Genomic DNA, 13,993 nt, shown 5'->3' on the forward strand with positions numbered 1-13,993 from the left:
GACTGTTTTGGCAAGTAGACGAGTTGATCTAGGCTTCAAGATCAAACAAGGCAGAAAGAGCAATAAGGTGGGCAGCCAGTGGCAGACAAAGGCGATCAACATTGAAGTGGAAGGCAAGGGGAGACAAGTGGAAGGATTGTGAGGAGAGAGAGAGCGACAGGAGTCACAAAGGAAGGTGGATGGAGGGGCTGCGTGGTCAGCAGATAATAGTAACAGAGTGGGAGGGGAGAGAAATCAGACTGAGCGTTGTTCAAAAAGAGGAAGGGAGGGGCTGGAAGTGACAGGAGCAGGAGAAGAGAAGCCCAGTAATCCTAATGTGATTTCTGGGAATGACTCTGAATGGGGGACCTAACCATACAAGCCCTTCTGAGGATGGGGACTGGAATTTTATGATACCAATGCCCATTGCTAGGACAACTATCACCTGAGTAAGCACCAGCTCTTCAATATGACCTTTATTGGGAAACTCTGGCTGAGTCTGTCCAATCTGACACATTTAACTCTGATCAACGAACATGATGGCAGAACCCAAGGTACACTTATGAAAATGCTTTAGACAGGTTTGAACAAGAATTTATCATTTTAAATCAGCTATTTCATGATCAAATTTCCCTCTTACAGAGATCGAGCTATTCAATCTTGGCACTGCATATAGCTCAATATGGAAGTCAACTAGTAAAACTAATCTCTCCCGGGACTCTGTCCCAAAACAACTGGCACTTCTACCCCTATTGGAAACCCTAGCTGAAACAAGGAGCACCTGCTCTGTAATTTATAGGTTTCTGTTGTCCTACTCTAAAATTAGAATAGATGAACTTATAAACTTTTGAAGCCAGCACGTGGGATGTGCTGTGAATGAGAAGACGTGGTAGAGTCTGTAAAAAGATCAGATAGGTCAACCAGATATAAAATTGTAAAATTATGTAGCAATTTTTTTTAATAAATAGAATATACTTGGTTCCCTCCCTGATAGGTCACAAAAACATGTGCAACAAAACCAAAGCTGTGCTGGAATTGTGGCAAGATTGCTAGTGAATACACAAGGTGTGACACTATCCCTTATTTTATCATCCCCAGCCAGCAGAAGGTAGGAGAGCTATAGAGACAGTAATTGGGGCACTATTAGATGGTAAGACCCAAGGAAGAAAGGTGACCTAGAGATACTTAAGGCAGGAGATTGGGGACCAGAGGGAAATACAATTTGGGTGAGGGCAGAATTAGCTTTTGGAGCCTGCAAAGCCCAAAGTCATAGAGGCCACTGATTGTCTGGACCTGTGCAGCTCAAATGTTGGTCTCTCTCACCAACAGAAGTTGGTCCAGTAAAAGATATTACCTCACTCACCTTGTCTCTTTTAGATCCTGGGATCAACACAGCTATAACACCACTACAAACATTCTCCATCTTTGTCATTATTGTATAAAGACCACAGGCTTTGCACTGCTCCCACTATGACCACCTAGGGCTGGCATTTGAGACTTATGAAGTCCATGACTTTTGATTTTGGGGGGACCTCAGACCAATCTGCAACTGTGGGTAAATGCTATGAGCATGACTGCTGCAAGTTCCCCCTCTTAGCCAGCTGCCTATCTCGCTCCTGTGCTGTGCACATGGCAGTAGGGCATCCCACAGTGCAAGAGGCAGCTGGGAAGAGTGGACCAAGCACAGGACTGAGAGCAAGGGACTCCAGGCTTTCTAATCCCAGCTGTGACATTGTCTTCCTCTGCTGCCTTAGTCAGGTCACCTAAGCTGTCTGCCTGAGTTTCCTATCAATAACACTGGGGTAATAGTTGTGACAATTGGTTGTTGCTATACAAGTGGTAAAATTCACCAAAATGCCCCCCAAATCCTACTGGCCCCCAAAGCTCCAGCTTACTGGGAAACCAATTCAATGAAACATTGTAAATGCTGGGAACGATGCAGAGTCCAAGGCTAAGTAGCAGAGCCCCACTGCTGCTCTATCAAGTTACGTTTAGGTGTGCCCTGAAGAATCATTTCATTGACCCTCCTCAAATTACTAAAGCAGACCCTGTGCACAACAGTGTGACCACGGTGGGTAAGAGTCCATTCCATGTAGAGAGAAAATTTGTTTCCCAAGCTTGCCCAAAGAAAAGGGAGAAAAAGAAAAGGAGAAAAACAACCTGGTTAAAAGGAAGAGAGAAAAACACAAAGGAAAAAAAGCAATTGGTATGGATAAGAAAGGAAGGAAATCTGGAGAGGAAATCAAGGCAAATAAAAAGAGCATTTGCGGTTAGTGAACTTTATTTCATTAACTCAGAGATTTAAAATGTGGAATTTATTTTTTAAAGCCATCACTGGAGGACAGGAATGCAACAAGTCACAAAATTCAGACTGGCTTATATAAATGTCTTTGCAAATGAGCTTTGTTCTTTGAGCTTCTGGCCAGATGCCTTTGCAGGCAGTATTCAATGCTTACCAATCTGGCCACCTTTGCCTAGACTAGGGGTTTCCAGGACTGGGGTATCAAATAGATACAAATGAGGAAAATGGAGCCTTCCTGCTAAAGGAGATCATGTTTATTAAGAATGTACTGTCAGAAGACATGTGTCACTTAAACTTCAATGCAGGGTATGCTGCACCGGAGCAAGTGGCAGTTTAAATTTATGCAGCTACGTCTGTGCTAAAAGGCCCCCGTGTTGGCAAGTCGAAGTATACAGTGTAGTGGTACTAGCAAACCTAGAAAAAGGCACTATCCTAGATCTAGAGAGACCTAGTGTCTGAGGATTTACCAGACAATAAGTCAGGCACTGGGCCAGAGATATTATTGTACTCTTCTTCCCAGAATTTGGCATTATCTCCACAAGTAGTAGTCATGGTAAGGGGCGGGGCGGGGGATATCCCATGTGACTGACTCCTATCCCTCTTGGCTAGTGAAAGAAAGCAAAGATCTTCTGGGAGCCCATGCCATCTCCCCTTTTGAAGATGTATCCTGACTCCCCACCCCAGAGCACACAACCTCCTAGCAGTATTAGAGAAACCAGCACTCGATGCTCAGACTGAAGCACCCCACAAAGTGTTTTCTGGAGGAAAAGACAGAGAACAACAGCTGTGTGTGTTAGGCTTTGTGCAGCAGATACTTTGCTGACAAGCACTGTGTGCAAACTGTGGGGAGATTAGAGGAATTAGACAGAAATGCATGGGTGGGTATAGAAGGGAAGGATGATAGAGGTGCGGGAGATTCTGAGGGGAGGAACTCCTGCGTGTGCTAGGTGGGGTGAAAACTTTCATTTAAAAATAAGATGATATTCCCACATAATCAGATGACTTCAGCAGCTGGGGCTTTAAGGAACACATTGCAAGACTGTACAGTGGTTGTAGAGAGAATGTAGGGTAAGATTGGGGTGACCACACAGACCCCATTTTAATTGTTTTTATACATTGAAAATTGTCTCTTCTGGCTCTCCCTAACCTTTTTAAAATGTGGTTGCATCTGTGCTTATTGCTGTCCCTTCCTATCACGTCTCCAAAGTTCACAGCACTTCTTGTATAGAAACAAAGAACATGGTCTGGGACTAATTTCATTTCCCTTTGAACGCAGTATTTGATCTAACCAAGGCTTAGATTAAAAGCAAACAAAAGCTATGTCAGTAGACAGAAAAAACAAACAAGTCTTTTAGTTTTATGAGGGACTATGAATCAGAAGGATTAAAATTACATGAAGTTGGTCACTCCCTAATCTATTATTCCTTTTAATGTTGTTATGGCCCTAGAACAAGTATACAGTAATTATAATCAGTCATGTGGTCAGTGAAGAGTCTAAGTGAATATTTTAATTTTCTAGTAAAATTAACAGTTTGACTAAATCCTCAGAATAGGTATTCACTATAAACTGCCATTTCCTCAAGATTTTTTGTATAAATAAAGACACATAAATGGTGTCTTACCCTATTAATACATTTTCCAAATTAAAAGTCACTTATTCAGTGCCTCTTTAGACCATTTCATAGAATCATAGACTATCCGGGTTGGAAGGGACCACAGGAGGTCATCTAGTCCAACCCCCTGCTCAAAGCAGGGCCAATCCCCAATTTTTTCCCCAGATCCCTAAATGGCCCCCTCAAGGATTGAACTCACAACCCTGGTTTTAGCAGGCCAATGCTCAAACCACTGTGCTGTATCTCCCCCCAATGATTTATTCAAATCATTTTACAAAACAAGCGTTCTTTTTAAAAAATGAAAAGTTATGAACATTAAAGAAAAGACAGTGATTAGAATCTAAGTAATAAAAAAAGCAAGAGACTCATAAAAGTAGTCCAGGTCTCCTTTTAAAAGAGAAAGAAAAACCAGACATGTAAGTACTGAAAGTTGGAGTGTCTAAACGGCATAGAAAAATGCATGATGAACAGGATTATAACTAGATGCCTATCGTTACTCAAAAATTAAAGACGTTTACTTACCAACCATTGCACTAACTTCTCCTGCCATCAGCAGATCCACAGTACTGTTGTACAGATTAACATCAATGATACCTTTCCGAATTGTTTCTCCTACTTTTGCTCCCAGTAATACTGAGCCAGCGGTTTCAAAAATTGAAGCCAAAATGCAGGCCTGGCGCAAAGTGACCACACCAGAGCCCACAGCAGTCCCAAAAGAATTGGCAACGTCATTTGCACCAACTGAAAATGCCAAAATAAAAGCGACGATAAAACCCACAATGACCATCCATAGGTACTCTTCCATTGCCATTTTTCCCAGTGTGTGCTTGTAGGTAAATGCTTCCCCTTTGCAAATATTTAAATAGACAAAGTTGGAGAGTATTGTAACAGATTTGTAAAGCAGATTTCTTGAAAACAATTAGTTCTCTCTGGAAAGTGCTGGGAAGTGAACAAACTGCTAACTGCTGATTTTTAAACTACTGTCAATACTGTTCATTTGGCTGTGTTCAGTCAGCAGTGAAACACATTCCATATTTTGCATCACAACTGGCACTACTGCAGCGTCCTCTCCTGTAACAGAAGAAAGATTGAAAAAGTGAAGCAGTCTGTCTGCAAAGCTTGTAACAGTATGTCCTTTCAGAAGTAAAGAAATTATTTAAATCCACTAATGGGATCTATTTTTGGCACGTGACAGTGCTAACCATAAAGCAATTCAGACAAGATTAAAACTAGGTCAACTCAAAAGCAATACAGGTTTTTAGCGTTATCAGTGACTGAAATATGTACTAGGTCACTTTGAGAGGATATATTTGTAAAGTTTGTTTGTTTGTTTGTTTTTAAATTCTAAGCAAACAGTGTGACTGGTCCTCTCTGAAAAACAAGATGACTTTTTTTTTCTTGTAGTAAGTGAATAGCTTAAAAAGAACCAGATCCTCAGCTGATGTAAGTTGACCTTCCCCCATTGACTTCAATGGAACTATGTGAATTTACACCAGTTGCAGGTGAGGACCTGGCCCTTAATTTTGAAAACATTTATTCATTAAACATCACATGAGAAGGCACCCAGATGTCTCCAAATGTTTATCTATTGCTGCTTTTGGGTAGTGGGAATACTTTTAGCCTTATGGCCTTCCAATCACTGGAACATACTGTGATTTTTCACAATGTTTATTTCAGTGTACCTACATGCATCTGTGTGTGTCCAGGTCACAGAACAGAAATTTAACAAAAAAGTTAAAACAGTAAATGTAAGGTTCTTTTCCTCCTAGAGAAAACTGGTTAGTTCATTGAACGGTATGATGCACTACTGGATTTATTATACTCAAATATACATTTTTCAATGGTTCTTGTGTAGCTTTCAGAGAGAGTTCTGACATCCTTTGGCAAAGTTTTATCTTGTGCTACTTCTTCAGATTTTCCGAACAAAGAATGTACAGAAAAGAATGGATTTCAGGAGAGAGAAAAAGCCTGGTTTATTTCTTCACACATACACAATTACGCAAACCTCATCTCAGTCCTCTTGAGCCCTTAAACTTTGATATTGTCTCAACAGGAGCCAATATATGTATTTTTACAAACAAACATTTTTTTAAAAGCTTGATCATTGTCTATGTAAGCCCCCAGATTTTTCTCCTCTCGAATTATCATTGTGAAGGGGAGATGAAGACAGGGAGCCAGGCAAAAAGAAAAATTACCTACCTACCTTCCAATAACTGGAGCTTTCTGAGATGTGTGGTCCCTATGGGCATTCCATTGAGAATTTGCATGCGTTTCATGCACCTGAAACTGGAAGACTTTTACTATCGTCGTCTGTTGATCCATGCCTGCACCCTGAGTCTTCTCATGCTCCGAAGCAAGGGCATAAGGGGCGGTGTGGATCGATTGCCTCTCCACTTCCTACTCTACTGCAAATACCTAGTAAAGGATCTGAAGTAGGCTAGGTAGTGGAATACTCGTAGGGACCAAACGTCTTAAAGAACTCTAATTATCGTAAGGTAAGTCATCTTCCTTCCTTCTTCAAGTTGTGATCCCTATGGGTATTCGCTTTGGGCGTCTCGTTGAGGAACCATGCTGCACTGCAGACTACAGGACCATTGTACTGAAGGATGTGTCTGCGGAAGGCAGTTGTATTAGGGCATCATATCAAGTAAAGTTACGCACAGAGCCCCATGTTGCCACGCTACAGATCTTCAGGAGGAGGACACCCTAAAAAGAAGCCACCAAGGTAGCCAGGCCTCTGGTTGAGTGGGGCCTTACACTCCACCAGTCTCCACCAGCTCACAGCAAAGCAGAATTCAATCTGAGATCCATTTAGAAAGTCTCTGTGAGATTGCTTCACCTTTCATCTGCTCAGCAGTGGTAATAAAGAGTCTCAGAGATTTCCTGAAGGCTCTGGCCCTTTGCTGCTGGAAAGCAAAAGCTCGATGGATATCCAGAGAATGGAGCTTCTGTTTTCTATGGTGGTATATGCGTTGGGGTAGAAAACAGGTAGGTGCATACCCGATTTATATGGAATTCAGAGGGGACCGCTGGAATGAACTTGGGGTGTAACACCCACACTTCATCTTAGTGCTTGCCTACATTTGGAAATTTACCAAAATACCTGTTTGGGAGTAAGTGTGTCTACACAGGGGCTTATACTAAAATAACTATGCTGTAATAGCTATTTTGGTAAATTTTCAACTATAGACAGAAAAAGCCCTTAGCGAAAATCTCATGAGAAATTTAGAGCATAAATTTGCCAGTTTTTTACTCTTCTAGACAAACGAATTGCTACCAAAGAGAGAAATCTGAGGGCCAGGAACCATCAGACAACAGTGGTGAAGGGTGAAAGTGACACTCACAAAGCCAAGTTCAGAGTCCAAGGGGTCAACTAGAACACATTACCAACCAGTGACAAAACAAATATGCTGCATGAAGGAAACAAGCAACCAGAGAGTGAGAACCCACAATGTGTCTTTTCATCTTCCCGCTGATGAAAACTAGGACACAATCTATTCAGGCAGTGGCAAAAATTAAACTGACATGAACCTTGCTGTGCATTACGTCCTCCCAACACCTGATTTAGGCTAACATGTTTTAATCTGTTCTGCAAGAGAAAAGGTGAATTACAATTCCTCTTTACAGGGAGATTCAGTTTTAAAAGCACTTTTTGCTGCTTGAATATTAGCAAACATTAAAGGGTAAATTTACCATTTTCTAGGTGCAAATGTAACAAATAGTACCCTTTAGAAAAGGTTAGACGATAAAACATACAAGACAACAGGATTTTCCCCCTGCAGTGTTCAAAACAATAGACATTTCTCTTTAAGTAATCACATCTGATCTGTAATGAAAAGCAAGTTCACTTCTAGCTACCATTAGTTGAGAAGTCTGTCTAAAAACTTAGTACACTGGAGCACGTGGTAGGTTATTCCACACCCCTCAAACTCTCATGTAATCGTGTTTTTCATTCAAAAAGAGTGTCAAGTTTTCCTTCCTGACAGATCTATGGACTTTACAGCATCCCACAGATCTTGCACTCCATTCTATTACCATCAAATACATCTTGTAACTGAAGATACAAGCAAATTAAAATTCACATTAATAGTTCTTATCTTCCCTTGCTCCTCCACAGGCCACAACACTCATATATTATCTATTTAATAACCAGCCATGACATGAAAGGTAGTGTAATTCAAGTGGTTCTAGGCAAAGAACATCCCTATATGGCTCTAAATTACAGGCATAGCATTTGTCACAGGGCCAACTATGATACAAGTTTTATGTTCCAGGGCACCAGAGGTGCCCTGACTGCTTTAAAAATAAATAAATAAAAAAATCCCAGTACACATAGAAGCAGTCAGTATATCAGCCAATTCCTATTTCAGCTACAGCCATCCGGTTAAAGTTTAAGAAGGCTTTAAGCAATTACTTTACAGGGCAGCAGTACTGCTATTCATAGTTTTTCAAGGACTCAGCTCAAGTTTAACATGGGTGGGGGAGGGTTTCAGCTTCTGCTACTAAAATTTCCAGAGGATACTTTCATTTATTAGTTCCTACTGTCCCCCTCTCTTCCACTGAAAGGTTAAAAATACTAGCCCCCATCTCAGCTAAAAAATTCCTTTACACATATTTTTAAGATCAAGCTTCTCTTTACTGTTCCTGTTCAAGCCATACAAAATATTAAATATGGGCATTTTGTTCTGTTGGTGAAATGAATTCAGAACGTTTGCAGAAAAGAGTCGCTGACAATACAAACAGCAGTTATGTTTAACTAGTTATTTAAAGAGGTTCCATTCACCATATAAAGAAATCAAAGAAAGAGGCTGGGAAAATAAATGCAAGCAGCTACAAGTCCTTGTTGCTCATTCAGTTTTAAATAAAAAACTGTTACTGGAAGAACTGAGATTTTGTCCTGCAGCAAATGAGTAGAAACTTTCTAATCAATCGAACCTTTTTATTGTTTGACACTACAGATTTTAGTTCCTGGACTAGAAGCCAAACAATAAATACTGAAGGATACCAATAATAGATTTTGTAAAGACATATAAATCTTGAAAATTCACCTAATATTTACAGGCTGTTTTGAAGAGAAAGAGGAGCTAAATTAATTCTTCAAGTGACTTCCCTCCTGATTGTACATATAGTCTGAAATCTAAAATAGATATCTTATCACATAGCCACAACTGAACACACAAACTTACATTGAGTAAACAGTTCTACAACTTACACAGCAGCTCCAGGATAAAATTAACTCCAACACAGGAGAGCAGCCAAGACAACACCGACAAAGAACAATGTGTGTCCAGGGATTTATTCACTAAGTGAAAATCTGCCTCCTCTTAACAAGTTATTCTGCTGGGGGCGGGCACTGATAAAACACAACATAACGTCATGATTATATTAACCATACAAACCAATCCAATAAAGCTCATCTTAAAAGAAACAATGTTCTCTTCCACCTCCACCCCTTTCAAAGCACCAGTTCAGAGAGGGGGAAAATCTCATTTTCACAAGTCACTGCTTGGATTTTTAGCACGATCAAGTAGTTTTGAAAAATTACAAGTCTGCTATTCAAAAGCAGGACCAAGCATCTATTTAGTTCACATTATGAAAACTGCATTAACAGTACAAAAGAGATGTTTGCTTGTATGTAACTTTACTCATGCGAGTAGTAGTTCCATTGGCTTGTATGGGACAACTCAGAGTGCATAAAGTTAAGCATATGCGCGAATTTTTACAGGACTGAGGCCCAAGCACACAAACCTTTGTTATAAAACTTCACATTAAAATACCCAATCAAAATTCCTTGATCCATTTTCCTTAAAATGAAAAACATTCTTATTAATATACATTAGCAAAGATTTAATCCCCGCCCCCCAAAAAAGCACCTGGGTTAGCTTTATAAAAGATATTTGCATTACTATTTTAAATTTAGCATACAATTGAAAACCTGATTTATATGAAAAAATATTTACTGTAAAATTTCAATCATCATGTTTCAGATTTCAGTAAACTTAAACTGACAGTTTTCAGGTTTACCAATAAATTATGTTCTAAATTGAACATTTTGACCAAAACATGTAGAACTTGAGGCATAGTTATGCTCCTAGTCCTAGTCCATATTTAGGTGTCTAAAAAGTGGCCTGATTCTAAAAAGTGCTGAAAGCAAAGGGATTTGCTAAATGCTGAACACTTGGGAAAATCAGGCCATTGATTTTGGGGCCTACATATGGATTTAGGAGGCTAACTATGCAGCCAGTTTTGAAAATCTCACCCTTAAAATGTTTGAATAAAGTACCTTTCCTAGTAAGGAGTGTTTAGAGATGTCTAAACTGGTTGTCTGTTCCCAGATTAAGTTGGTGGTCATAGTCATCCATGTGTAACTTAGCGAATCCAAAAGGTGACTCAGTCTTTACAAGGAGTCTCATACATTCTAGCAAGTCTACATTGTCTTCCACATAAAGAATTAGTAGGGCAAAACTCGAGTTACAAAACGCATAGCCTCCTAAAGTCAAAGATAAAATTCAGTCCTCTCTTCCAGTCAACAATCCCTCACAGACAACACTGCTTTAATTATGTTCAAGATCCAAAATGCTATTAAGCTTGCATTATACTTGATAATTTACTTAAGAAGTCACATCTCTGTGTTTGGTTGTAGAGTCTTTCCTTTTGACTCTGGAATAGCTGATGACTATGCTCACAAGTTTCAGGCGTGAGAAAGCCTGAAGCACCTGGCACTTTCCTATTGGCCTTTCCATACCTATTAAGTGACATTGTTTTAATAATAAAGACCAGGGTTCAATCCTGTAGATTCTTACACATCTGTTTAAAGATACTCTCAAGTAGCCCTAATGAAGGGACTACTCATGGTTGAATACACTATCAATGTTTGTAAGATTGGGCCCCAGGTTTGATAGGGGAGGGAATGCAAAATATCCACTTTTTGGAACAGTCTTTAGCATGTAAAGACAGAGGCGGATTTAAAATATATTCCTTATGTTTATCACTGCTGACCTCCTTTTGACCTCTGGCTTGGTAAAACTCCAGTATATATATATATATCCATCTTGAAGTCTCATCTACCTCTTCTGTTCCAGCTGAGAAGTGAGAATTTCCAAGAATGAAACCCCAAACCCAACCCTAATTCCCACAAACTCCCACACAGTAAAAATGAATGAATGTACCCAGATTAAAATAATTTCTTATGTCTGGTTTAACAGATATATTTACTGCTAATCAAAAAATCAGGACTTCCAACTCCATGGAGTAACTCAGGCCCAAGCGCACAGTTGTCTGCAGTTGTTTTCTGTGCAACTTTCCACACGCTGGTCCTGTCACAGAGGTTATTTTATCCTTCATTTTAAAGTGCGTAGACAAAAATATCTAAACTTTTAGATCAAAGAAAAGTAAACAAACATCTTTAAAGTTTCTGTTCTGTTTAATCAACATCATGGACCTCAGTCATAGGAAAACTCATAATCCCAGAAAGGTTTTCCATCACGGTTAAAATAGGAGTATGTAATACAGCATACCACTGAAGAATGCAATGAATGAAAACAAAAAATTATGAGGAACAGATTTGAGTATGGAAAAACAAACTAGTTCCCATCAAAACTAAATATCTAGCCCATTGAAATATAAAAGGTTTTGGTAGAGTCTTCATCAAATCCATCTATCATAAATTCCTCTAACAGCTCCTTGTTCTAGACAAGATTCAACCATGGCATCTAAGTTACCTTGTAGTTTATTCAGAATCAACAAAAATATATTTCCACCATCCAAAATAACCCAGAATTGTGAAAACTGTCTGCGGCAATTCGTGCTCAATTCTGGGGCATGGGGCTGTATGGAGGAGAACTTTATCAAATTCAAGCCACACTCTTCTTCACAGACTAATAAGAAAAATTTACAATAAGAAAGAAGCTGCTAACTGCACCATCTGCTAATCCTGTGAGTCTACTAATGTTTGGGTTTCTAGAGGTATATTTTCCCTTATATTCATAGGGATTTTCTCTTCCGATACCTGCAGTAGCATCTCAAGATAGGAGAGAAGAAAATCACACAAAGTCCCTCACTTTTACAGCTCTCAAAAACCAGTAAAGCTTTAATAGAGATCTTAAAAGAACACCAGTAACAAGAGTGCCCAGAAGGAATGCCTAGCTGAACAAGGCAAGTATCGTGAAACAAGGGAAGCTGGGAGAAACACCAGCAATGGGTAGAGCCATATATAGACACTGATAAATGTTCAGGTTTTCATATTCCAATCTAATGGATGGTAGCTGATTTTTTTTTAAACGTACTGGTTTGTGCATCAGCAGCTAAACAATCCTGAAAAGGTTTTAGTATAGCATCAAGAGTAACTTCTCAGAATGGACAGTCTATCCAAGTGTTTATATGGGCCCATCACTGTAGTACTGGAATGTCTCACATTAGTTGGGAGCTACTAATAGATCAGTATGCCATATACAGTAATACAGTGCATTTTTTAAAATGAATATCACTGATAAAATCTCTAAAAGCAGACACTTTGAATCCAATTAAAGTTTAGTAGTTCAGTGATATGGGAATTTTCATTGTTTCTTTACCTAGCAAAATAATACTGGTTTAGAATACAGTTGTTGGCTAGGAAGGTGAGTCAGGAGATACTGTCCATTACGGTGTCTAAAATGTCTGTTCCCTTATAAACTGTAAAACTATTTCCAACACACTAATAAATTCGTCTAATTACATTTATTTACTTGAAAGCAAAATTATACAAATTATTCATTAAAGAACTATACCTATCAACAACTAATCTTATAAAATTTTTATATATAAAAATACCAACCCCCAAAGCCAAGCATTTAGTCATGATGCAAAAAATAACTAACATTTTATTAAGGGTAGAACACCATTACAGATACATTGTTTTCTTCAGATTAGAAAGACCAGCAGATTTCTTATCCACCTTCATCAGAAACACTATTAAATACAGAAAACTATATTAAACTTTAAGATTTTAAATGTACATGTCAGGCAAACTTTAAAGGCCCCCTTGCACATACTGATTATAAACAATGAGGCATAATTACATGATCATAACACATTAGGCAATATCATGTGTAGCTTGAAAATCACTCGGGTAGTGCAGAACATGGCTAGCTGTTATTTGGAGATGCTTCATACAGGGGCCAAGATGTTAAAAAATAAGAACCTAAAGTTACGCTTCTGAATAAGTAACCTGACTTTCAGAAGTCCTGAACACCCAACAGCTCCCACTAACATCAATGGGAGTTGCTGGCCATTCTGACTTTTGAAAATCACTATTTATTCAAGACCCAAACTTTAGGTAATTTTTGAACAGCTTGGCCAAAGTACTTAGCAGTACTTCACATCATACCCATGCACCATGATCTCCAAGGGCTTCCCAATTCATTTTGAGGTGCAATTCAAGGTGATGGTTTCAACTTCTAAATCCCTATATGATTTGGGCCCTGGCTACTTTAGATCACCTCTCACCCTGCCTCATACTGTGGCTATTGGAATCAGTCCAAGTACCTCAGCAAACAGCCCCATGGTTTAGATGGGAAGAAGCTGATCACAAGCTCTGCTCAGTGAAGAACACTCAACTCTGGAACATGCCTTTAACCTTTGGTCATGCAAAGCCAACGTCCACTGGCCTACGCAGCACATGGCCAAGCTTATCTTGTTTGCCCAGGAGCTTGAAGAGGAACAGGGATTTGAGGAGAAGAGAAGTTGGGAAGTAAAAGTTTCTAGTTCTTTTGGGCTGAACGTTTTGGGAAGATTGATATCCAGTTCAATTTTTTTAAAGTTTATTTGATATTGACATGCACCTAGAGTACAGGACAGGAACATTTTATAAAGTAAATATATCCCGGGGCAAATAGAATGAGAGGGGACTGGAGTTTTTTCCTCAGATTTAAATGCACATTTATAATATTTTGTATTACAAGTTGCTTTGTTAAATATAAGCAAAGCCCGGCTATGCCATGTTCTGTAACTGGTACACGCTGAAAACTTCTCTGGGAATTCAATATGTTCCTATAAAAAGAAAATCTGTTTCCAAAATACAAAGAAGCAGCTATCCAATCATCAAGAAAAATCTAAGTGCAGC

At 39.2% G+C, this 13,993-nt stretch overlaps 1 protein-coding gene across 9 annotated transcripts in view; it reads right to left on the minus strand.

The window, feature by feature from the left end:
* The window catches only part of SLC20A2 (solute carrier family 20 member 2), a 71,917-nt gene that overhangs the window by 41,324 nt on the left and 16,600 nt on the right, over positions 1-13,993 (minus strand). For 7 of the 9 annotated variants that reach the window (XM_073340278.1, XM_073340272.1, XM_073340275.1 and 4 more), the window contains one exon: positions 4,417-4,965. In XM_073340278.1, coding sequence (XP_073196379.1) covers positions 4,417-4,705 — 289 coding nt within the window. In that variant the 5' untranslated portion in view covers positions 4,706-4,965. Of the gene's footprint in view, positions 1-4,416; positions 4,966-9,080; positions 9,413-13,993 lie in introns of those variants that run through there. The other 2 variants (XM_073340273.1, XM_073340274.1) reach the window with 2 other exon arrangements.

Source organism: Lepidochelys kempii, chromosome 4 (assembly GCF_965140265.1).
Source record: "Lepidochelys kempii isolate rLepKem1 chromosome 4, rLepKem1.hap2, whole genome shotgun sequence".
Lineage (NCBI taxonomy): Eukaryota > Metazoa > Chordata > Testudines > Cheloniidae > Lepidochelys > Lepidochelys kempii.